We start from the raw sequence: 27,160 nt of genomic DNA on the forward strand, positions 1-27,160 counted from the left end.
TGTCACTCCAGCTCTATTCTCCATCCAGTGCCGCCTCCTCCTAACTGACTGACAGCTCCTTTGTCTGAAGTCACACAGCATAGAGACTGGAGGAGGCGGCATTGAGTAGGGAATAGAGCTGGAGTGACAGAGCCTTCAGATCTACAACCTCATTTGCATATCAATTCAAATGCTAATTTCTTAGCAACATTGCAATGGACAGGCCATGTAAAATTATTGCTGGACTTGCCTTTGAAAAGACTATCTGAACATATAAATCGTCTAAGGGGGAGGTGAAAGTCTGCTAACAAATTCCCTTTAGACCTGTTTCACACAACGGTGAAAAACACAGACGTTTTTCACTGACATGTAAAAAACGCATATGTCCCTCCATGTGCCGTGATTCACAGCACATGTGGGTTGTCCATGTGCAATCTGTGATTACACATGGAGATAAACTCATCTGTCCCCGCTCCTGCTGTCCGTTGTGCTGAACTCTCCCGGATGCTGCCTCCGGCTGCCACTGTGTCACCTCTGCAGCTACTTCTGGGTCGGCTGTGCCGTGCATAAATGAATATGCATGACAGTATTTAGCTGGGCAGGAAGCAGCAGCCAGCAGAGGCTGGAGACAGTGTCGCTGGAGAAGGTGAGTATAAAAATCATTTTATTTTCAATGTACGTGTTTTTCTGATAAGTGTTTCACGGATCACACCATAGTGTGGTCCGTGAGACATCAGTGATGCCAGAAGAAAAACGGACATGTCTCCTTTCGGAGCACACGAACATGCGTGTACGCCATATGGATACACGGTCAGTGAAAAATCCCTGCTGTGTGTGCAGACATATTGATTTTAATGGGTCTGCGTATGTCCGTGATTCTGGTACTTATAAAAATTAGCGCATATATACCAGAATCACTGACATGTGAAAGAGACCTTAAATAAGTATTTTTTAGTTCTGAAGTGGGAATGTGCCTAGAATGAGATATAAAACAATGGTCTCCATAGTCCAAAATGCGGCAGATTACCTGTTTTAAGGGTGGATGATCCACTGTCACATAGAGTAGAAGTAAAGTAGATGACATTTTAATTTCATATTCTTAAATTACCACAAATGTAAGTCTTCCATACAAAACATGGAAACCGATTATTCAATTTGGCATCGGTTTGATTCCCATAAAACTATACAGTATGGGAGTTTAGTATTAGCTAATTTATAATCAATGTTCTGACAATGCAAGAGACGTGTAACAGTAAGTGTACAGCACTGGAAATAACAATCGATCGCCTGTGTGACATTTACTAGGAAAGTAAAGCAGCAACCTGAATGATTAGGAAGTGAACGTACAAAGTTCAAGCAGATACTCAGTATTTTTAGAAGTGAACCCGACACTAAGAGGGAGCTGCTCCGCAATGAATATACCACCCGGTCACTCAAGGTATAAAATATTTCAAATGACAGAGTTGATCCAGAAATTCTTACTCTAGGACAGGGCCATCCTATAGTGTCAAACATGTATCTACGTGTGTAACCATTAAAATGATTCAGTATTAGGCTGCTTTCATACCTCCGATTTTAGCAGAGCCGGCCAATCCGGCTCTAAAACCTATGCAACGGATGCGGCGACAATACCGCATCCCTTGCATAAGTTTTTTTACATGCGGCTCGTCCGGTTTTTGCCGCTTGCGGCAGCCTACTGAGCATGCGCAGTGGAAAAAAACGCATGCGTCCATAGGCATGCATTGCAAATAGCGCCGCATCGGCCGGATGCAGCGTGATGCGTTTTTTTTTGCCGGACAAAAAAACGTGCCAGGCAACGTTCCATCCGGCTGCCGCATCGGCTAAATCTGCCGCATTCGGCAAAAAACGGAAGGAACGCAAGCCCATGTGGCACAATACGGCACTAATGTAGGTCTATGCAAAAAAAACGCAACCAGCGGCACAAAAAAAGGTTGCGTTTTTTTCTGCAAAGCGCCGGATTGTGCCGCACAGGAAAAACCAGATGTGTGAAAGCAGCTTTAGACATCCCAGGGCGGGTGAAGCTGCAGCCACGTGTGGACAGCTGTCTGTGTAGTCCTATCGGTACAGCTGAGGCTATACAGATATTGTGTTGCTGTCTCATGTCAGTGGCTCTGTCAGGGCCTCCATCTGAAGACCTGCAAGACAGAATTCAACTGCAACCTCCAGACAGGGCCATTGACTTTAATGAGGCAAGCGGAGTCACTGTGATCTGTCTGATCTCCATTTGGCCAGTATCTAACTTCTTGAGGTGGGCACAAAAATGTAGTCAACTGTAACTTTTGTGCCCTATGCAAGAAGGTGGACACTGCCCAAATGGAGAATAGACAGAGCACAGAGTGACCCACCTGCTTCATTAAATTAAATTCCCAGGTCAAGGATAGCACCTGAATCCTGTTTTTCAGGTCTTTTGATGGACACCACCACACAGCTACTGATGTGTGTCAAAAACCCAATGTGAACCCAGCCAGCAAACAGATGTAACTTTTAAGACGTCTGATGTTAGAAGATACCAGTTAGTGAATTAAAGGGGCAGTCTTTTTTATTTTAATGTAAACCCATACCTATTTACCCGTCTTTTGAATTCTAAATAATTATTGGGATTCCAAAGTTCAGAATGTTCATCATTCAGCTATAAGTTGCTATTCAGAACATGGTATCTTGGTGCATTACACATGCAGCTACAAGTGCATCTCAATAAATTAGAAAATCATCAAAAAGCTAATTTATTTCAGTAATTCAATACAAAAAAGATAAACACATATATTATATAGAGTCATTACACACAGAGGGATCTATTTCAAGTGTTACTTCTATTAATGTTGATGATTATGGCTTACAGCTAATAAAAACCTAAAAGTCATTATCACAGAAAATTAGAATATTATATAAGACCAACTGAAAAAAAATGATTTTACACTCAGAAATGTTGGCGCCTACTGAAAAGTCTGTACAGTAAATGTACTCAATACTTGGTTAGGGCTCCTTTTGCATTAAATATTGCATCAATGCGGCGTGGCATGGAGGTGATCAGCCTGTGGCACTGCTGAGGTGTTATGGAAGCCCAGGTTGCTTTGATAACAGCCCTCAGCTCGTCTGCATTGTTGGGTCTGGTGTCTCATCTTTCTCTTGACAATATCCCATAGATTGTCTATGGGGTTTAGGTCAGGCGAGTTTGCTGGCCAATCAAGCACAGTGATACTGTGGTTATTAAACCAGGTATTGGTGCTTTTGGCAGTGTGGACAGGTGCCATGTCTGCTGGAAAATTAAATTTCCATCTCCAAAAAGCTTGTCAGCAGAGGGAAGCATGGAGTGCCCTAAAATTTCCTGATAGACGGCTGCGCTGACTTTGGTCTTGATAAAACACAGTGGACCTACACCAGCAGATGACATGGCTCCCCAAACCATCACTGATTGTGGAAACTTCACACTAGACCTCAAGCAGCTTGGATTGTGGCCTCTCCACTCTTCCTCCAGACTCTGGGACCTTGATTTCCTAATGAAATGCAAAATTTACTGTCATCTGAAAACAACACCTTGGCCCACTGAGCAACAGTCCAGTTCTTTTTCTCCTTGGCCCAGGTAAGACGCTCCTGGCACTGTCTATTGGTCATCAGTGGCTTGACACAAGGAATGCGACAGTTGTAGCCTATGACCAGGATACGTCTGTGTGTGGTGGCTCTTGAAGCACTGACTCCAGCAGCAGTCCACTCCTTGTGAATCTCCCCCAAATTTTTGAATGGCCTTTTCTTACAATCCTATCAAGTCTGCGGTTATTCTAGTTGCTTGTGCACCTTTTCCTACCACACTTCTTCCTTCCACTCAGTTTGCCATTTATATGCTTGGATACAGCACTCTGTGAACAGCCAATTTCTTTAACAATGACCTTTTGTGGCTTACCCTCCTTGTGGAGTGTGTCCATGACTGCCTTCTGGACATCTATCAAGTCAGCAGTCTTCCCCATGATTGTGTAGCCTACTGAACCAGACTAAGGGACCATTTTAAATGCTTAGGAAGCCTTTTCAGGTGTTTTGTGGTAATTATTCTAATTTTCTGAGATAATGACTTTTGGGTTTTCATTGGCTGTAAGCCATAATCATCAACATTAACAGAAATAAACATTTGAAATAGATCACTCTGTAATGACTCTATATAATATCTGCGTTTCCCTTTTTGTATTGAATTACTGAAATAAATTAACGTTTGATGATATTCTAATTTATTAAGATGTACTTATAATGTATTCCAATGGGTGCTGTGTCATAGTTCATGCCCCCAGTGGAAGTACTACAAGAAAATGGTACATATTGCCAATGTTCCCTACATATAACGGCTGATCACTGGGCCTATGAGTAGAGGGATACCTCGTAATAGGTTAAGTGTTAAAAAAGTTTACAAGCAGTCATAGCAGAGCGGTGAGAACTGGTATTTTATGATTAGTTAAAAGGCAAAAAGGCAGCTTGATAAACCTTTTTTTTTTTTTTTAGTACAAGAAACAATTTGCAAACGGTAACAAATTCATTCATTTTCTGGATGCTTTATGCATATTTAGGATATGTCCGAAATCTCCTATTTAAACTTGGATATAATTTTAATTTTAAAATAGAAATATTGACCTAAATCATACCTCCCATTCAGTCCATAGACTTTCTTAGTTTCTGCTTTATAAAACAAGCAGAAGCAATCCCCACCGATCCCTGTGCTGTTGGGTTCAGTGACATTAAGGGCAGCCGCCACAGCCACTGCTGCATCTGCCGCATTCCCACCTTTCTTCAGAATATCTGCAAATAAAGACCACAAAGGTTAATAACTAACAACCACAATACAGTAATGGGAACACATCATTTATTCAGAACGCAAATACAGAATAGACGACTCAGTGTTCAGTCATCATTTCATACTTAGAAACAATTATGCAAACATTTTCTGGTGAAAATCCAGCTTCTCACTGACCTTTGGAAAAGCAAATACAGTGATATTGATCTAATCACCATGTATGAGGCTCCATGTGAAGCTCCGGGAGCACCAGCTGCTTTATATCAAATCGCATTATTTCCTTACACACAAAGTACTCGAAAATGTAGCACAATAGCACACGTATTACCTCCACTCACTATACTGGAGCATCCTCCTTAGTTGTCAGTAGTAGTTCAATATGGTGTTTTATTTGTGTTCACTTTCCAAAGTTATTGTGCGGTGATAATAATTTGTGACTGTGTTACAAGGTGTATATAGAGGATACTGGTTTACCAGTCCACTTATCATATTTACAGTATATTTGTCATGTAGGTCACTTTCCCGATACTGACCTTTAAAACATTCCCATTCCTGTGACCTGAACTTGATAATTTTCTTGAGTATACAGAAACTAACAGTCAAAAACGACAAAACAAACAAAGCTATTGAATTGAAGGGTTAAAGGGAAACTATCACCAGGTTTATGACATCCAAGCGAAGAGCAGCATAATGTAGGGGCAGAGACCTTGATTTCAGCAATGTGTCACGGTCACAATGACTATGGGATAGCAGGGAACCAGGGCTCCTAAGCTGTCCCTCAAGCTAGCCTAATTTCACAAATACGTCTGATGGTGGAGAGGCCTGAGTCTCTTTCCTGGCCCTGTTCCTGACCAGTCCTGATCCGATTCCCCCTGCCCCCAGGGAGGGATAGGACAGGACTGTGATGAGACCCACAGATAAAGACAAACAAGGGAAAAAACAAAACTCTGTCACCCAGCACGTGCATACACAAATGGTAAAGACAGTAAGCGGTTCAGGAGGAAAAACAAGATCAGGAAGAACACTACAGAACAATAGGGGTAAACTCTACAACCGCACTAAGCAATGAGCACCACTTTCACCAGTGCGTCTGAGACACTAAAGGGTACTTTACATGCTGCAACATCGCTAGCGATCTCGTTAGCGATGTGAAATTCTAGATCGCAAGTACGTTCTTTCGAGATCGCACATAGGTCATTTTACACATGTGCGATCTCGAAAGATCGCACTTGCGATCTAAAATTTCACATCGCTAATGAGATCGCTATCGATGTCGCAGCATGTAAAATACCCTTAAGTAAGTCAATGGGGTTCAGGTCTGGAGATTGGGCTGGCCATGACAGGGTTTTGATGTGGTGGTCCTTCATCCTCACATTGATTTTCCTAGCTGTGTGGCATGGCGCCAAGACGCATTATTTGAGGTCTGAAAGCAATGCATGTTTTTGTTATTTTGACCATTTCTCATTTTCAGAAAATAAATATAAAATGTATTGCTTGGAAATTCGAAGACATGTTGTCAGTAGTTTATAAAATAAAAGAAGAATTTATATTTTACTCAAAAAAATCTACCTATAAAGAAAAAAAATCTGAAAAACTGAACATTTTGCAGTGGTCTCATCATTTTTGCCAGAGCTGTATTTATAAAAGATATATTTGACCTGTTTGCAAGGAAGGTAAACCTTCAAAGGAAATGCTGACAAAATATTTAATGATATAACTTGATTATTAAGTAGCACTATTATCCCAGGCTAGGATTTAGTTTCAGGTCTTGTATAAATTGATAATACAGATAGCATATTAATGGGAACCTGTCATTAGATTCATGCCTCCCGAACAATGAGCAGCATGAATCCGACATTGGCCGGGACTCTGCAGCCAGGGATACTTTGCACAGCAAGCTGGGGGTCATACGTCTCGGATGACTTCTCCCGGTATGATCCTTTGTTTGACAAAACAAAAAAATGTAATAAAACTGTATTGCTGAGGCCATATTCACATGAGCCATAAAGGCTAAGTTTTTTCTGCAGGTTTTCTGACGGTGTCTGCACGACAAAAACAATCTTCTCTGACTATTGAGTTTTTGATACCTTTTCCTCCCAATTTGATGCATTTTCTATACAGATTTGAAGCAGATTTTTAACAGTACCAAAAAGCTTTGATGGAACACTATAAAAAATACATTAAAAGTGCTGCTTCACTTCTGAACCAAAACACATCAAATAAGGAATCAAGGCATAAAAAAAGTAAAGCAAAAATGCAATAACCAGAGAAGATTATTATTGTGAATTTGTCAAAAAAGAACAACAATCATAAATCTCAAAAAGATGCATATATGTTATATCTACAGTAACGTGAATGTGAAGAATATACAAGAAAGGATAAGTGACACAAGTATAGAGAAGACTTGTCACATGGCTCTGCTACAGAAACTACAGGAAAGTTCCATCTGTTCTCTTGTAACACAGGATCTCATTGTATGGGGCTTTTCCACATACCCGTCTCTAGAATTATTACCCAGACCACAAATGTCCATTGTAATCTACAGACACAAATCTCTACAACACAGAATAGTGACCTTGGTTCCAATCCCAAACATGAAAACTATTAACTTTATTAACTAACTAAAGTATATACAGACTGTTACCCCCATTCTGACATTCGGACCTAATCAATATCCTCCTGAGATCCTTAGAAGCATCTCTGTACTACTCTATACAACCTATAACCGAACGCTTCCATCATTGATGATATTGAGCAGAGACAAAGTATATAGGATTTTCAATGTATACATAATTGATTGAATTGTCTTCTTAGTTCAAGAAAACAGTTCACATTCTGGAAAGGACAATTGCAATTATATTCTCTACTTCGGACCATGGTCACGGTTCAATTTTGCCAATGCAAGTCTATGGATCTGTGAAACACTTGTTCAGCACACACATGGCATCCTGACTGATCACTAGCGCTATCTGTCTAAGTTCATATGTCCAATATAATCAGCCATTAGAAGTTCCATTGGCAAAAAACTTCTGCAAACACAACTTTTTTGTCCATTGTTAAATAACTGATGTCTGCCGGATCTGTTTTTTTTTTCTTTTTTTTAACATGAGAGTCTATGGAGGACGGATCCATTACCGGATTATTATTTAGCCGTCCGTTTTACTTGTATTTGTAACGGATCCATTTTTTTCTTACAGGATCTGTTACCAATGAAAGATAAATCGCAATCCGTTAACGGACTTGTCCTCTATAGACTCCCACGTTAAAAAAAAAAAGAATCTGGAAGAAATTTGCCAACCGGATCCATTCTAACGAATGATTACAGGACACGTGAACTGACTGTGTGCTTGAGAAACATCTATCCATTTTTTTCATCTGTAAAAATAAACACCGATGCTAAAAACTGAAACACTGACCAAAAACAGATGACACAAATCTGTTCCAGTAGAGTGATGGAAATCAAAGATGAGAAAAAAAACGATTTTGGAATGAGGCCTAAGAAGGAGTTCTTTAAATTGGGGTAGAGAATCTATGAACTGCCGCAGCCCAAGATCTCGGATTGATAGCAGTCAGCTTGATGCTTATCTAATGACACAACGAATGGTAACTACTATTAGGCTATGTGCGCACGTTGCGTCGTGTCACTGCAGAAAATTCTGAAGTGATTTGACAGCTCATGTGCGCTTCAAATCGCTGCAGAAACACTGCGTAATGGATGCAGTGTGTCTGCAGAATAGATGCCGATTTCATGCGCTCGGGATGCCGCCTCTTCCATAGACAGAGTGGGAGCTGCATCCAAAACGCATGAAAGAAGTGACATGCTGCATTTTTAAACGCAGTGATTTTGTCAAATTTTTGACACTCAAATGGCTGCACTCAAAAAAGCAACGTGCACACGGATTATGCACAATCTTCATAGATTGTGCAGGGGACGCAGGACGCATGCCTTTACGTTGCAGTGCTAGGCGCAGCGTAAATGCATGAAATTACAAACACACGCGCGCACATGCCCTAAAGCAAAAAAAACAAAACAGCACTCCAATCTTCAATTATTTACTGACCTACAACAGATGCTACAGAGTGATTTTTTTATTTCCCTTTTGGTTTTCTTTGGAGCATCTTCCGTTTCTCTTTTTTTCATGCAGTCTAACAGCCCCTTAAAGTGATCATTATACAATACATAACTGAGGTAGGAAAATTTTACAACTATGTTAACAACAGCTCGACAAGGGATCTGTGTTTTGGCTTCCTCTATTTGACCATGAATGTGATTAATAGATATTTCCTATCTCTTGAAAGGCTGCTTTAACTATGGTAATCTACAACATAAAGTATTATCTGCTACAATAGTACCCAGCTAAATACAAGTGCTGGTTATTTGGAGCAATGTTGTTAAAAAAGAAAAGGTCACTTCATTACACTGCATAGTCTAATAATCATCAGATCAATTATCAACTATAATTATGACATTTAGATATGAAGTTATGCAGGAGTATTACAGTAATATTTTCAGGAGTTTCAGGAATAGTCTCAGGAAAGCGCATGACAGTAAACATGGCGGAGCGTTAATATATTCTGTATATTCTGAGAAAGGCGAGACACCTCTGGTTGAGGCTTACCTTCCCTGAAAGCAATAGTATGGTGCATGTTGAATTCTAAGGGGTACTTTGCACGCTGCGACATCGCTAGCTGATGATAGCGATGCTGAGCGCGATAGTCCCGCTCCCGTCGCACATTCGATATCTTGTGATAGCTGCCGTAGCGAACATTATCGCTACGGCAGCTTCACACGCACTTACCTGTTCGGCGATGTCGCTGTGACTGCCGAAGAATCCCTCCTTCAAGGAGGTGGTGCGTTCGGCGTCCCTGCGACGTCGCCGCAACGTCACTAATCAGCCGGCCAATAAAAGCGGAGGGGCGGAGATGAGCGGGATGTAAACATCCCGCCCACCTTCTCCCTTCCGCATTGCCGGTGGACGGCGGGCGCAGGTAAGGAGATGTTTGTCGCTCCTGCGGCTTCACACACAGCGATGTGTGGAGCTGCAGGAACAACAAACAACATCGTACCTGCGGACGCACTGACATTATGAAAATGACCGACGTGACACAGATGACCGATTTTTGACTGTTTCACGCTCGTTGTTCTTCTCTTCTAGGCTTTACACGTTGTGACGTCGTTACCGGCGCCGGAGGTACGTCACTTTCGATTTGACCCTGACAATATCGCAGTAGCGATGTCGCAACGTGCAAAGTACCCCTAACAGCATCATCCTACTTTGCCCTGAAATCTGCAGTCTGGAGACATAAGATGTCTGGCTAGTTCTGTCAAAATTGTTGAGTAATTCCAAAGTCATTAACTATGGCCATCATGACGCAACTTTCAAGAGGACCAATCACTAAAAGTTTTATTATTTATTTTAACGGTAGCTGTAATAAAATTATTGATTTAACACACTGATGGACACAGACAAAAGTTAGCCCCTATGCAAGAACAATATATGGGCCCTTTCCAGTCCAAGAGCTCATCAAAATGCACAATTCCACCTGCGGTGGAGGTAGAAATGGGCCCCCTTACCTCTTGGACCCCTGTGCAGCCGCACAGGCTGCACCAATGATATGCCCACCCCTTATTTAAAGGGAACCTGTCAGCAGAAATTTCGCACTAAACCTAAACGATTCCTCCTCTGCAGCTCCTGGGCTGCATTCTGGAAAGGTTCCTGTTGTTATTGTGCCCCCTTTGAGACCTAAATAAAGACTTTATAAAGTCTTACCTTTTTGTATGCAAATCTTTTTTTATAGTCACGGGGGCGGGCTGTCTTGCATCCGTTATTCTCCCTCCTGCCGGATTTCGCCGTCCCCCATTGCCCATTTCCATACCTGAGGACGCCGCCCAGTGCTCCCGAGGTCTCGCGCATGCCCAGGGCCAGTCTCGCGGGACTGAGCACTGTGCACAGTGTGACCTCTGGTGACGTGATTGTGCAGGCGTGATATTATGGGCGGCGCTGTGATTGTCATCAGCAAGTATCCGCCCATAATCTCGTGCCCGCGCTTCTCACTCTGCCTCCATCGTTATGCGCAAGCGCTGGCCATATGACCCCATGTCATCTCTTACCCATCTTTCCCTGGAGCAGGAAATAGATGGGTAAGAAGTGACGTGGGGTCATATGGCCAGCGCTTGCACAGAGTGAGAAGCGCGGGCACGAGATTATGGGCGGGTACTTGCTGATGCCAATCACAGCGCCGCCCATAATCTCACGCCTGCGCAATCACATCACCAGCGGTCACACTGTGCACAGTGCTCAGTCCCGCGAGAGTGGCACTGGGCATGCGCGAGACCTCGGGAGCACTGGGCAGCATCCTCAGGTATGGAAATGAGCAATGGGGGACGGCGTAAAGCGGCAGGAGGGAGAATAACGGACGCAAGACACCCCTCCCCCGTGACTATAAAAAAAGATTTGCATACAAAAAGATAAGACTTTATAAAGTCTTTATTGAGGTCTCAAAGGGGGCACAATAGCAACAGGAACCTTTCCAGAATGCAGCCCAGGAGCTGCAGAGGGGGAATCTTTTAGTTTTAGTGCGAAATGTCTGCTGACAGGTTCCCTTTAACAAAAAAGTCATTAGCAAAGGATATACCAAGATTGAGAAAAAATCTTTTTCATGGCTTGAGTACAACATGCAATTGAGCCAACTTCGGGCGAAACTGCTTCCTGGACGTTCCCATGCTCTCCTGATCTGCCTGTGTCATTTCCTCAAGATGCATAGTATTTTGTCGTCCTTGTGGTGGCTCTGCTGCTAATGGCTTTCACTCTGTACATTAAGAGTGGGTGATTTCCTGGTGGAAGCCTCTCGAGGAACGAGCAAGTCACTTTTTTTTTAACAAATTCAGGGATTCTGAACCCTGAAGAGGTTAAAAAGAGTGACATAAGACGGAGCATGTGCACAGCAATATTGTTTTGTCATTGCTGTGCACTATGTTCATTTCATGGGGGCAAAATCCACCTGAAAAAGATGCCGAGTGCACATACTCCTACTGTGTAGTTCTTTGCTCAGCTTTGGCTAGTAACAAGCCTGGAATCTGAGGGTATTTCATTACAACATAGGCTGGGAGGCCAATCTCAAGATTGCCGCTAACATGAACTGGGATTCTCGAATGACAAATTCCTGTAATTATAGCCATTATGCTTCCACAGGTAATCTACTGTTTATTTCTATATAGAGCCTCCGTACTGTGATATATCCTAGTATGTGTGATAGTGGTAGCTCCTCTTTAAGTAAGCAATAACCTCTTTTTAAATTAGGTAGTCATGCCTTCAAACAAATTTTAGCAAAGCGGAAGGAGTAGGAACACACCAATAGTGCCCACTGATTAGCTGCTGTTGCGTTGTTTGTGGAGCGCTGTGTGTCTGTCGCGTTGTGTGTGTGTGTGTTGCGCGGTTTGTGTGGGTGTGGTGTGTTTTGGGGGGAGGTATGTTTTGTGCAATGTGTGTGTTGCGCGGTATGTGCGTATATTTATGTATGCCGCGGTGTTTGTGTGTTGGGTGTTGTGTGTGTGCGGCGTTGTCTGTGTGTGTGGGTGTCTGTGTATGGCGGTGTTTGTGGTTCCCAGTGTGTGTGTGGTGTGTTGTGTGTGTGTGTTGGGGGGAGGTGTGCATCTCCCATCGTGCTCCATCCCCCATGCTGCGCACCCCCCATCGTGCTACATCCCCCATGCTGCGCACCCCCCATCGTGCTCCATCCCCTATGCTGTGCATTCCCCATCATGCTCCATCCCCGATGCTGCACACCCCCCATCGTGCTCCATCCCCTATGCTGCGCACTCCCCATCATGCTCCATCCCCCATGCTGCGCACTCCCCATCGTGCTCCATCCTCCATGCTGCGCACTCCCCATCGTGCTCCATCCCCCATGCTGCGCACTCCCCATCGTGCTACATCCCCCATGCTGCGCACTCCCCATCGTGCTACATCCCCCATGCTGCGCACCCCCCATCGTGCTACATCCCCCATGCTGCGCACCCCATCGTGCTCCATCCCCTATGCTGCGCATTCCCCATCGTGCTCCATCCCCGATGCTGCGCACCCCCCATCGTGCTCCACCCCCCATGCTGCGCACTCCCCATCGTGCTCCATCCTCCATGCTGCGCACTCCCCATCATGCTACATCCCCCATGCTGCGCACCCCCCATCGTGCTACATCCCCCATGCTGCGCACCCCCCATCGTGCTCCATCCTCCATGCTGCGCACTCCCCATCATGCTACATCCCCCATGCTGCGCACTCCCCATGCTGCGCACCCCCCATCGTGCTACATCCCCCATGCTGCGCACCCCATCGTGCTCCATCCCCCATGCTATAATAGTTCTCCTATTATACTCAGAGAGGAATATAATAGAAGTACTATAATAGGAGGAGTAGTCCTGGGGGGAGAGGAGTATAATGCCGGCTCCCTGCACATGTGTACCGGGAGCCGGTGTACGCTGGTAACTATGATACACATCGGGTAACTAAAGGACCTTAGTTACCCGATGTGTATAATGGTTACCAGCGTTCACCGGCTACGTCAAGATCCCAGCATCGCAAGGTTATGTCTGGCGCTGCTGGGATCGTGACGGAGCCGGTGTACACTGGTAACTATGATACACATCGGGTAACCAAGGGACCTTAGTTACCCGATGTGTATAATGGTTACCAGCGGTCACCGGCTCCGTCAAGATCCCAGCATCGCAAGGTTATGTCTGGCGCTGCTGGGATCCTGACGGAGCCAGTGTACACGGGTAACTATGATACACATCGGGTACATAGGGACCTTAGTTACCCGATGTGTATAATGGTTACCAGCGTTCACCGGCTCCGTCAAGATCCCAGCATCGCAAGGTTATGTCTGGCGCTGCTGGGATCGTGACGGAGCCGGTGTACACTGGTAACTATGATACACATCGGGTAATTAAGGGACCTTAGTTACCCGATGTGTATAATGGTTACCAGCGTTCACCGGCTCCGTCACGATCCCAGCATCGCAAGGTTATGTCTGGCGATGCGTGCGGAGGGCCGGGGCGAGTGGCCAATCCATGCGGAGGGCGGGGCCAGGCCGAGGCGAGCGACCAATCCGTGGGGGGGGCGGAGGCGAGGCGAGCGGCCAATCCGTGCGGGGGGGCGGGGCCATGGCGAGCCCAGCGGCCAATCAGCTTTGTGTCACCGTAACACAATTTTGGAGCAAGACAGACAGACAGACAGACAGACAGACAGAATAAGGCAATTATATATATAGATGGGAGCCTACTTCATTTTTCATTTAAAAACGGATTATCCAGGTAGTGGAGACACCTATAATACAATTTTAACAGCGTGACACAACAGGGCAATTTGACAATTTATATTTACTGAAATCTTCGAGTAATACCTAAGCCAATTTGCGTGGCCAATGGTTGGCTGCTGGCTACACATCCTCCGGTGCAGACAATGGGTGATCTTCTGGAAATGAAGTCCAACACGCTAGTCATTTCTGGCCAGTTCGCTGTCTTGTCAAGTTTTAATCCTAAAGAAAAGAAAACATACTATTAAAGTTAGACAATAGAAATCCTCTCACATTACACACAGAACATGAAGGTGTTATTGAATTTGTAAAATATCTGCTTTATGCTGCATTCTCACAATCATATAAAATGTTTTAGAATGGCTCGATTTCGAAGCAATGATTTTGCTATGAGTCCTTTGCGCCATGGCTCAGTGTTAACATTTCTTGTAAATGAACGAATACAACTTTGTCTCTGGTCTTGGCGTGGAACAATTTTTGCATACTTCGCTGTAATACCTAAGCAGCAGCTTGAAGATGTCACCGACAGTTTGATCGTTCTCAATAAGGTAGTCGAGGGTTTGTTTGTTTTGTTTTTTTTTAACAAAAACATAGGAAAAGTTATAAAGATTATCTCTACTTCCCACAACCGCATACAAGATTTCTCCCGTGCCTCCCCCATACTCTAGAACTCTCTACCCCAAAATATCAGACTCTCACCTATCGTGGAAACAAAAGGAACCTGAAGACCCACCTCTTCCGACAAGCCTCCAACCTTCAGTCCACTATAGCACCGCACGACCTGCTCTACCCTCACCCATCCCCTGTAGACTGTGAGCCCTCGCGGGCAGGGTCCTCTCTCCTCCTGTACCAGTCTGTGCCTTGAAATGTTCATGATTATTGTACTTGTCTACATATGCCCCTTTTTCACATGTAAAGCACCATGAAATAGATGGCGCTATAATAATAATAATTAATAAAAGGAACTTTAAAAAGCTCCCAAAGAATTCAATTATAAATATAGCAAAAAAGATAATGGTATTTACCAGCCAATGTTACAGAAACTAATGCACAAACTGGATGCAGCAGCCCCTTAGTCAAGATGCAGGCAGCAGAGGTGCAAAGTACTGATGACACAACCACTCACAACCTATCAGTTCATGGAGGGGGTAGCTGCCAAGGATTAGATTTGCACATAGATGAAGCTTCAATAGGGCGCAAGTCACAGACATGTTAAGCATGATGCCCAGCTACCAGCCAATTACACACACATATTAATAGATTAGGCAGACTGCCCAACACTCTCTCAGTGGAGCACCGAGGGACAGGCCCTTAGTATACAGGGTCAACATTGATGAGCCTGGCTGCACACTGTAAGAATATATAAAATGTGCAGAAAAATAGAATATAAAAATGAGGTAATGGTCAATAATTGGGGCAAAATATGCAAGCTCGCAACCCACGTCAAGGGTCCTCACTGTCTTGCAAGTCCCTACACTAAAGAAACAGGCATAGCCAAAAAAGTAAAAAGAATTTTCAAAAATTCCCAAAGAATTCAATGATAAATATAACAAAAAAGGCACAGGTAATTTACCAGCCAAGGTCACACAAATGAATGCACAAGCTGGATGCAGCATACCCCCTTAATAAAGATGGATGTAACACAGATGCAAACTACTGATGGCACAACCACTCACAACCCACCAGTCCATGGGGGGTGATTGCCTAGAATTAGAATTGCACATAGATCAAGCTTGTAATAGGGCACATGTCACAGATATGTAAAGCACAATGCCCAACAGCCTGTCCCTCTGTGGCGCAGTGAGAGAGTGCCGGGCAGCCCACCAAATCAAATAGGGGCGTGTAATAGGCCGCTACCTAGGCCCTGTGCTTCACATGTGTGTGACTTTTTGTTTTCTGGCCTAAACAAGCTTTTCCCTAAGGTGAAGAGATCCATGGGCATAGCTACTGTTGGAGGGTGATGGGAGGGCATGTGTTTGGTTACTGGCCGGCAATAAATCAATCTGACTTGGTAGTTATAGTACATAAACTTCATTGTTGACCCAAGTTAGGGAAAGCCATGTAATCACTTCAGGATGAAAAGGCTTTGTCTCTAGTTCTTTGTCACGCTCTCAGGTTCCCGGCGCCACCTGTCACTCACCGATCTGGTCCCCGGGCGCTCTGACCGCTGCTCCCGCTCTCCCTCCTGTGCGTCCTCCGTGCTCCCTGCCCGTCGGTCCCGGCATCCCTCTGCGGTCCAGGAATCTGCTTCCGGCTCCCCTGCATCTCCTCCTCCTCTGCGTCCTGCACTAGTCTCCGGTGCTCGGGTTTCGCGCATGTGCACTAGGGCGTGCTCACTCACCTCTTCTTAAAGGGCCAGCATCGCTGAAACAGGATATGGCTGATTACAGGTACAGGGTATATAAGACTTCCTTTTTCTCTTGTGGGCGGTGCTGTTCAACATGTTCTTGTAGCTTGCCTCTTGTGCTAGGTGTTCAGGTCCCTCTGTACTTCATACCCAGGTTAACCCTGTCTCTGCCCAGTGTCCGACTGCTAACCTGAGTGTGTCCAGCCTTCCGGTTTCCCAGGAGTTGCCCCGGTGACTATCAGCTGTGAATCCTGTCATCTCCGACAGCCTGTACCCGTCGCCGGTTCTGGATTCCATCTCGCAACATCAGCCTGCACTCCTCACTGGACTCGGACTCTGTCTGTTGTTACCACTCGGCACCGGTTCCAGTCATCTGTCCTGCCCACGTCTACCTTTGGACTAACAGCCGTATCCTGTACGGACTTCTGAAGGACACGAAACCCAAACTCACTTGTGTCCCGGCTGCTGTGCATCTAGGCCCCCTGGGGGGGCCGCCAGACAGTCCCTGTATAGGGGCTCGCTCCTGGTTGTCTCTCTGGGGGAGTCCGATTCACAGTCCCGTGGATCCACCTCTGGACTGATCGTTATATTCTTAAATGGTTAAAATTGTAAAGTGATTTTAAAAACAAACAACTTTGTAATTTACCTTCTTATTAAAAATCCTATCTATTCTTAAGAATGGACCAGAAGTGTATAAGGCTGACCTGAGCCAGTTCATTCCCAATGGGGCTGCCGAACCCTGCACTTAGCTTTTTCCACCATAGAAAAAGAATAGCGCGACGGTCCAACCTGCCATTCCATTTTGTAATGGAGATAAAAGTGTCCCGTCAGGGATAAAAGTTCCCCAATCCATCGATCAGTGCAGCTCCAACAGTGAAACATCCACAAATAAGCAAATTAGCACCTTGCCTAAGGAGAGGTCATCCCTTGTATTAACAGTACAACCTGTGAAGGAATGATCTCATGTTATTACTTCAGGAGCTCCCCGGACAACCTGTTTAAGTCCTCTACATACTCATTTGATAAAAGTAATCCAAACCCTGCAATTTGGCCATAAGATATAAATTGTAAGTTGCTTATTTTCATGTGTACTATTGATTTATGAAATAAAAATTAAAACAACAGTTATGCTTTAAATATTTTCCATTTTAGACATGGATGGGATATCGATTAGATATTAAACAGACGGACTGACCAAAGGGACAACTAGTGAACTTAAGTTTGCATTCACATTGGAGGATTACTGGGAAGGAGCATATCTGGGAACACCTTCCAGCAGGACACTGACCCTAACCTACCACAGAGCTACCATGGATGGTTTAGATCAAAGCATATTCATGTGTGGGAATGGCTCAGTCGCAGTCCACCAGGAGTTGATGTCAGCTGTGAATTGAATTGACAGCTGGCATCAGCCCAGGAGTTAGTAATGGATATGAGTCTATCAGACACTACCATTACTAACCCAGCAAGTGTAGAGTTAAAAAAAAATAAAGACTCCCTCATATTCCCTCATTAAACAATTTATTAATTTTTAAAAATCCTCAAAGTTCCCAGCCTGATCAGCCCCCAGCTGTCTGCTTTACCTACAGTGGTTATCAAAAATAGGAGAGGACCCCACGTCATTTTTAAAAAAAAAAATTCCCTTTTTACATTTGTTTACAGGGCAATTGTCCTGCTCTTAGTACCATTTTGCTTCCTTTTGCAGCCCCCTAGCCATTACTACGACTATTTTTCAGCCATTTTACAACACCAAAGTTCAGGTTCCAATAGACATATGAGGTTCGGCGTTTGGGTCCTAAGCCGAACTTTTAACCAAAGTCTGGGCGAACCCGAACATCCACAAGTCCACTCGTCCCTAAAAACCACATACAATTTCCTTTACACTTCACTTGCTACTTTGTGTTGGAATATCACATAAAATCCCAATAAAACACATTTAAGTTTGAGAGAGAAATGCGAAAAAAAAAAAAAAAAAATCACAAAGGTATGAATACTTTTTCAAGGCAATGTAGGAGCCGCATTCATAAAAAAAACACCTCCCTGTAGTAGCCCAGCTGATCTTGGTCTGATAAGACCAGCAAGTCCACTATGTCCGATAAACACCCAATGATCATGTCATTCACATGTCTAATGTCTCAGGCCCCAGGTAGATAATGAAAGGGGTCTCATCCCTTCCACTGTAAACAGTAATGAGGCATCCCGTGCTCTAGTCTCTTTTCACTCTCTTCCACAGGAGTTCCAAAAGAAGTGACCAAAGAAAGCCAAGCATGCCATTACCTACAATATTTAAAGCCATCTGCAACTTCCCCCTGTACTATCAGCAATCACTAAAGGTCCAGTCACACTAAACAACTTACCAGAGATCCCAACAACGATAGGGATCGCTGCTACAGTTAGGTCCAGAAATATTTGGACAGTGACACAATTTTCGCGAGTTGGGCTCTGCATGCCACCACATTGGATTTGAAATGAAACCTCTACAACAGAATTCAAGTGCAGATTGTAACGTTTAATTTGAAGGTTTGAACAAAAATATCTGATAGAAATTGTAGGAATTGTACACATTTCTTTACAAACACTCCACATTTTAGGAGGTCAAAAGTAATTGGACAAATAAACCAAACCCAAACAAAATATTTTTATTTTCAATATTTTGTTGCGAATCCTTTGGAGGCAATCACTGCCTTAAGTCTGGAACCCATGGACATCACCAAACGCTGGGATTCCTCCTTCTTAATGCTTTGCCAGGCCTTTACAGCCGCAGCCTTCAGGTATTGCTTGTTTGTGGGTCTTTCCGTCTTAAGTCTGGATTTGAGCAAGTGAAATGCATGCTCAATTGGGTTAAGATCTGGTGATTGACTTGGCCATTGCAGAATGTTCCACTTTTTAGCACTCATGAACTCCTGGGTAGCTTTGGCTGTATGCTTGGGGTCATTGTCCATCTGTACTATGAAGCGCCGTCCGATCAACTTTGCGGCATTTGGCTGAATCTGGGCTGAAAGTATATCCCAGTACACTTCAGAATTCATCCGGCTACTCTTGTCTGTTGTTATGTCATTGAAAGCCATGCATGCCCATGCCATCATGTTGCCTCCACCATGTTTTACAGAGGATGTGGTGTGCCTTGGATCATGTGCCGTTCCCTTTCTTCTCCAAACTTTTTTCTTCCCATCATTCTGGTACAGGTTGATCTTGGTCTCATATGTCCATAGAATACTTTTCCAGAACTGAGCTGGCTTCATGAGGTGTTTTTCAGCAAATTTAACTCTGGCCTGTCTATTTTTGGAATTGATGAATGGTTTGCATCTAGATATGAACCCTTTGTATTTACTTTCATGGAGTCTTCTCTTTACTGTTGACTTAGAGACAGATACACCTACTTCACTGAGAGTGTTCTGGACTTCAGTTGATGTTGTGAACGGGTTCTTCTTCACCAAAGAAAGTATGCGACGATCATCCACCACTGTTGTCATCCGTGGACGCCCAGGCCTTTTTGAGTTCCCAAGCTCACCAGTCAATTTCTTTTTTCTCAGAATGTACCCGACTGTTGATTTTGCTACTCCAAGCATGTCTGCTATCTCTCTGATGGATTTTTTCTTTTTTTTCAGCCTCAGGATGTTCTGCTTCACCTCAATTGAGAGTTCCTTAGACCGCATGTTGTCTGGTCACAGCAACAGCTTCCAAATGCAAAACCACACACCTGTAATCAACCCCAGACCTTTTAACTACTTCATTGATTACAGGTTAACGAGGGAGACGCCTTCAGAGTTAATTGCAGCCCTTAGAGTCCCTTGTCCAATTACTTTTGGTCCCTTGAAAAAGAGGAGGCTATGCATTACAGAGCTATGATTCCTAAACCCTTTCTCCGATTTGGATGTGAAAACTCTCATATTGCAGCTGGGAGTGTGCACTTTCAGCCCATATTATATATATAATTGTATTTCTGAACATGTTTTTGTAAACAGCTAAAATAACAAAACTTGTGTCACTGTCCAAATATTTCTGGCCCTGACTGTAAGTTGCTAGGAGGTTGCTGGTGAGATGTCAGTCTGCGACGCTCCAGCGATCCCACCAGCAACCTGACCTGGCAGGGATCGCTGGAGCATCGCTACACGAGTTGCTGGTGAGCTCACCAGCAACCAGTGTCCCAGCCCCCAGCGCCGCGTGGAAGATGCTGCGCTTGGTAACTAAGGTAAATATCGGGTAACCAACCCGATATTTACCTTAGTTATCAGCGCACGCAGCTACACTTGCAGAGAGCAGGGAGCAGCGCACACTGAGCGCTGGCTCCCTGCTCTCCTAGTTACAGCACACATCGGGTTAATTACTCGATGTGTGCTGCAGGTACATGTGCACAGAGCAGGGAGCAGCGCACACTGCTTAGCGCTGGCTCCCTGCTCTCCTAACTACAGCACACATCAGGTTAATTAACCCTATGTGTCCTGCAGCTACATGTGCACAGAGCAGGAGCCGGCACTGACAGTGAGAGCGGCGGAGGCAGGTAACGAAGGTAAATATCGGGTAACCAAGGACAGGGCTTCTTGGTTACCCGATGTTTACTGTGGTTACCAGCCTCAGCAGAAGCCGGCTCCTGCTGCCTGCACATTTAGTTGTTGCTGTCTCGCTGTCACACACAGCGATCTCTGCTTCACAGTGGGACAGCAACAACTAAAAAATGGCCCAGGACATTAAGCAACAACCAACGACCTCACAGCAGGGGCCAGGTTGTTGCTGGATGTCACACACAGCGACATCACTAGCAACATCGCTGTTACGTCACAAAAGTTGTTCGTTAGCAGCGATGTTGCTAGCGATGTTGCTTAGTGTGACGGGGCCTTAAGAGTAGACCAGGAGGATCAGCTGATCACTGGGATGGCTGTCCGGGTTAGGACAAGCCCTATAATTTGGGTGATATTCTACTGCATTGTACAGTACGTCCAAAACAGGTTATCGTGGAGGGGTTGAATATGGGAGCTTGTAATCAGCAAAAAGCAATAATTTATAGGGGAACAATGTCCAAAACAAAGTGGAAACAAGTATAGCACCCATACTTTGGCTGTTTAAATTAGTAGATTTAATCATTACATTGTGTTTTGACACCACAAATAACGTTATCTGCAAAACTATTCTACTTGTCAGAAAATATTTGGATTCATAAATCTATTGGATCGAGGAGACAATTCAGGCATTTATTTTACAGTAGATCACAAAAGTGAGTACACCCCTCACATTTTTGTAAATTCTTTATTATAACTTTTCATGGGACAACACTATGATATAATGGATATGGGTATGACACTTGTGTGACGCCCTGGGCAAGCCAGGGGTCAAAGGTCACAACACCACACGCACCCCACATTCCCTGCAGGTACACACTAGGTCAAAACACAAATCCTTGTTGCCTTCCTCCAGGGGCTGGTGTCCACACCAGGGGGTGGGCCAGGCAGTTGGCTCCTCCCACCGAGGAGTTCACAGTCCTGGAGGCGGGAAAACCAGGCAGATCAGAGAGAGATAGGGTTTGGAGGAGGAAGTGGAAGGAGTGGAAGTTGAAGTCTAGCTGAGGGCTAGAGTGGAGTTGAGCTCAGGCAGAGCTAGAGATAGAAGTGGAAGTTCAAAGTGAGAGGAAGTGGTAGAGGAGCTAAAGGAAAAGCAACAGAGAAAGTGACAGAAAGAAGCCTGAAGTTAGTCCGGGTGTGTGCCCCGGACTGAGACAGCAAGGTTGGCAGACGGCGATGACCGTCTGCAGGCGAGACTGATTGGAGGTTGTCGAAATGACCGTGGACGGGTGGTGACCCGGCGGTACCGGAGCGGTATACGAAGATTAGTCAGCACCAGAGCAGAGGCCTTTCGGATCCCGGCAAGGCTAGGAGTCGCCGAATTTGCTAAATCCGTCAGTGAAGGGGACGACTGTCTCCCAACAACCAAGTCCCGTTTGAAGGCAACAGTCCAACCGTTAAGGGGAGACACCGCCACCGCCAAGGCACCAGTTTCCCAGGGCCAGCGTCTGCGGGCAAGAGAGGAGCTCCTCCGGCTCATATCTAAGCTGGGGAGCGGGTTACCGGTGGGAACCCATCGCTACCAAACAACAACACATAGGTGCAGGGAAGAAACCGTCACCGTCAACTGCAGGGGATATCAGCAGCGCAACCGTCTGAGGGACCCGTCCAACCAGTCGTTTGTTTACCGAGAACTGTGTTGTGTTTACTGGCTGAGTGAGTACCTCCGTGCCGTGCGGCACAGCGCTGCCCCTGCACCTCCACAGGCCCCATACCCGCCTGTCCACCATCCAACCCCATCACTGGGCCCCGGGATCACCAACCCATACCCACGGAGGGGCAACACAACAACTGGCTGCTCCATACCATCACTCCCGGGATCCCCAGCCAGAGCAGCGGTGGTGTACACCTAATCACCACAACCGTGGGTGGCGTCACGGACAATAAACTATCCCCACACCCAAACCCCCTTTCACTCACGGGTGAGGAGCGCCGCTCGAGTCCCCGGGATCCGGCCCATCGCTCGTGCAACCAAGCAGCAGAGGCCGCAGCAGCAGCGGCAGCCGGACCCGAGCAGTAGGGAGAGCGCAGCGTCCCCTCCTCCGCCCGCGACACTTGGATATAATGTAAAGTAGTCAGTGTACAGCTTGTATAACAGTGTAAATTTGTAGTGCCCTCTAAATAACTCAACACACAGCCATTAATGTCTAAACGGTTGGCAACAAAAGTGAATACACCCTGAAGTGAAAATGGCCAAATTGTGTCCAAAGTGTAAATATTTTGTGTGACCGCCATTATTTTCAAGCCTTAACTCTATTGGGCATGGAGTTCGCAAGAGTGTCAAAGGAGCTACTGGATCCTCTTCCACTCTTCTGTCGCGGGCGGAGGGGACGCTGTGCTCTCTCACTGCTCGGGTCCGGCCGCCGCTGCTGCGGCTGCTGCTCGGTGGTGGCTCGAGCGGTGGGCCGGATCCCGGGGACTCGAGCGGCGCTCCTCGCCCGTGAGTGAAAAGGGGGTTGATTGGTTGTGGGGGTTTTGATTATGGATATTGTCCGTGACGCCACCCACGGTTGTGGTGATTTTGGTGACACCACCGCTGCTCTAGACGGGGATCCCGGGAGCGGTGACTGGGAGCAGCTTTGTTGTTATTTCTTCCCTCCGTGGGTAGGGGGGTTGGTTGTCCCGGGGCCCGATGATGGGGTAGGGATGGATGGCAGGCAGGTTAGGGGGCCTGGGAAGGTGCAGGGTCGCGGGGGCAGCGCTGTGCCGCACGGCACTGTGGTACTCACTCAGCCCAATGATGAAGACACAGTTCTCGGTAAAACACTCGGCTGGATGGACGGGTCCCACAGACGGCTGCGGTGTTGTTGCTCCCAGCGGGTTGGTGGCAACTGCCTTTCCCTGCACCTAAGATATCGGTATGGTTCCAATGGGTTCCCACCGGTAACCCGCTCCCCGGCTTGCATATGGGCCGGAGGAGCCCCTTTTGCCCGCAGGCGCTGGCCCTGAGAAACGGTTGCCTTGGCGGTGGAGGTGTCTCTCTCACTCGGTTGGACGGTTGCCTTCTGTCGGGACTTGACTGTTTGGAAACCCAGGAGGTCCCCTTCACTAACGGATTTGGCAAATTCACGGCGACTCCTAGCCTTGCCGGGGTCCGAAAAGCCCCTGCCAGTTGGTGCTGGCTTCTCTTTGTGTACCGGTCCGGTACCGCCGGGCCACCGCCCGTCCACGGTCCTTACGGTAGACTCCAATCGGCCACTCCTGCAGACGGTCACCACCGTCTGCCAACCTTGCTGATGTGTCCAGGCCACACACCCGGACCAACTTCAGGCTGCTCAACTACTACTTCCTTCTGCTCACTTTCACCTCTCAAACTCATCTGCCTGGTTTTCCCGCCTCCAGGACTGTGAACTCCTCGATGGGCGGGACCAACCGCCTGGCCCACCCCCTGGTGTGATCATCAGCCCCTGGAGGAAGGCAACAAGGGTTTTGTGTTCTGGCTTTGGTGTGCCTGCTGGGAGTGTGGGGTGTGTGGGTGTTGTGCTCTGTGGCCCCTGGCTTGTCCAGGGCGCCACATTCCCCCTTAGTTAAATGCAGACCGTCCGCGGGCTGCCCGTCCATCACTGGTTTTATTTTCACCAACTGAAAAAGATAAAAAACGGTAACAGACACAGATTACAAGTAAAATAACATCTTCCCACATCGGGAGGTACTCTTACTTAAACGTTACTAACGGTTGTAAACGGTTACGGCTTCCGCTCTCTCCCACCCAAGCAACCTGGCCTTGATGCTGCCCCTAAGCAAACAGGCAGCACCCCTTGACCCCAGTCCTGCACAAGTTGCCCGAGCGGGTTCTGTCCTTTTCAGGGGACCCACGTCCATGGGGAACCCCTGAAACCCCCAGAGGATTGCCACCGGTTCCGGTGGTGGCTGGGCCCCAGCCTACTCCACTGCGGGCCCTTCCTCCAATCTGCCTCTCCGGAGGCGGTAACGGTGGAAGCTGTAACAACATTTTTATTTACATGCCACTAAGTTTGTGGTTGCCCTGCAAGTTCTCGGGCTTGTTCATAAGTAGTTTCTTATGAAAGGTGGTAAAGGGCTGCCGGCTACGACCGGTTCCAAATCAAGGTTGCAAATCAGGTGAATCTTCAGTTAATCATTTACTTATCATTCTTTTAAACTTTCAAACTTTAAAACACACACTGTGGTCCCAACGGGGACGGTGACAACGGCATTCCGCTGCCCTTTACTCCGACTCTTCGGTGTCTGCTGGGGGAGGGGACGCGGTGGACACCCGGGCCTCTTGGCTGCCCCTCAGCTTGGCATCCAGCGCAAACCATCCCCTCTCCCCACAGTGCCTGGTGTACTGCACCAGGTTGCCCGGCATCAGGTTACGGCCTGGGTGCTCTTCCGGCAGGTGGGCATTAACATCCCGCCGGGCTATGAATACTTCGGCCTCCAGGCCCGGTTCATATATGAAGCCAAAGCCCCGGCGGACATCAAACCGCCTCACCTGCCCTTCATACAGCGGGCCCCGGACACGGAAGGTCGCTTGTGTCAGGCTCTCTTTCTCCTGGATTGCACGGGCCACCAACTCCGCCTTCTTCCTTTCCCTCTCCTCGATTTCTGGGCCCAACGGTACCGGCTCCCTATCCCAGTACGGTGCTGCTGCGAGCTCCGGCACACGGGTCGGGCCCCGCGAGACCTGTTGAACACTGCCCACTGCTGGTGATCTGGGCGGAAGGTCCCGCGGTGACTTGGCCTTGGGCGCCGCCTTGCAGCGGCAACCCGGCGCAACCTCAGCCGAGGTGTAGGGAATGGGCACATGGGTTTTCTTCCGCTGGGCCTTCGGCACGAAGTGGGCTATCGGCTCCAGCTCGGGGAATCTCTCGGGGGATGCCTCCAGTTCGGGTTTCGGGGCTTTCCAAGGTAGAACCTCCGGTCGGCTACGGGCTCCGGCTACAGGTCGGTACGCCCGACCGGACATGATGGGTATCGCTACCGGTTGCGGTGGTAGCGGGCCTAGTGGCGGGGTCACGGCAGCCGGGACGGATGGCGAGGGAGGCAGTAGGGCGAGAGGGTTCAGACCGGGTCACCACCGTCTGCCAACCTTGCTGATCTGTCCGGGCCACACACCCGGACCAACTTCAGGCTGCTCAACTACTACTTCCTTCTGCTCACTTTCACCTCTCAAACTCATCTGCCTGGTTTTCCCGCCTCTAGGACTGTGAACTCCTCGGTGGGCGGGACCAACCGCCTGGCCCACCTCCTGGTGTGATCATCAGCCCCTGAAGGAAGGCAACAAGGGTTTTGTGCTCCGGCTTTGGTGTGCCTGCTGGTAGTGTGGGGTGTGTGGGTGTTGTGCTCTGTGGCCCCTGGCTTGTCCAGGGCGCCACACTTCCATGACGACATCACGGAGCTGGTGGATGTTAGAGATCTTGTGCTCCCCCACCTTCTGTTTGAGGATGCCTCACAGATGCTCAATAGGGTTTAGGTCAGGAAACATGCTTGGCCAGTCCAGCACCTTTACCCCCAATTTCACTCACAACTTTACCCCCAATTTCACTCACAAGGCAGTTGTCTTCGTAGAGGTATGTATGGGACCATTATTATGTTAGAATACTGCCCTGTCGCACAGCTTCCAAAGGAAGGGGATCATGCTCTGATTCTGTATGTCACAGTGCATGATGGCATTCATGGTTTCCTTGTGGTTCCCCACAGCCAGAAGCACTCATACAGTCCCAAATCATGACACTCCAACCATGTTTGCCTGTAGGCAAGACACACTTGTCTTTGTACTCCTCACTTGGTTGCCACCACACATGCTTGACACCATCTGAACAAAATACGTTTATCTTGGTCTCATCAGAGCACACGATGTGATTTCAGTAATTCATGTCCTCAATCTCCTAGTTTTCAGCAAACTATTAGCGGACTTTCTTGAGCATCTATATATATAATTGCCTTATTCTGTCTGTCTGTCTTGCTCCAAAATGCAAAATGACGTCATTACAGTGACAACCGTCGCATTGGCCTCTCGGCTCGGCCCAGCCCCGCCCCCCCGCACGCATTGGCCGCTCGGCCCAGCCCCACCCCCCGCACTGGCCGCTTTGCTTGGCCCGGCCCCGCCCAAATTAGCCACTCAGCTCTGCTTGGCCCCGCCCCCACACACATTGGCCACTCGGCCCCCGCCCCCGCACACGTTAACCGCTCAGCCCCGCCCCCCGC

At 46.9% G+C, this 27,160-nt stretch overlaps 1 protein-coding gene across 2 annotated transcripts in view; it reads right to left on the minus strand.

Annotated features, from left to right (window-relative positions):
* Positions 1–27,160, minus strand: part of LOC142296799 (glutathione hydrolase-like YwrD proenzyme) — a 136,657-nt gene that overhangs the window by 102,508 nt on the left and 6,989 nt on the right. For both annotated transcript variants that reach the window (XM_075340808.1, XM_075340809.1), the window contains exons 2-3: positions 14,177–14,311; positions 4,626–4,779 (exon numbers count right to left, since the gene is read on the minus strand). In XM_075340808.1, the coding sequence (XP_075196923.1) occupies positions 4,626–4,779; positions 14,177–14,276 (254 nt within the window). In that variant the 5' untranslated portion in view covers positions 14,277–14,311. The remainder of the gene's footprint in view (positions 1–4,625; positions 4,780–14,176; positions 14,312–27,160) is intronic.

This window comes from Anomaloglossus baeobatrachus, chromosome 3, assembly GCF_048569485.1.
Source record: "Anomaloglossus baeobatrachus isolate aAnoBae1 chromosome 3, aAnoBae1.hap1, whole genome shotgun sequence".
Taxonomy (NCBI): domain Eukaryota; kingdom Metazoa; phylum Chordata; class Amphibia; order Anura; family Aromobatidae; genus Anomaloglossus; species Anomaloglossus baeobatrachus.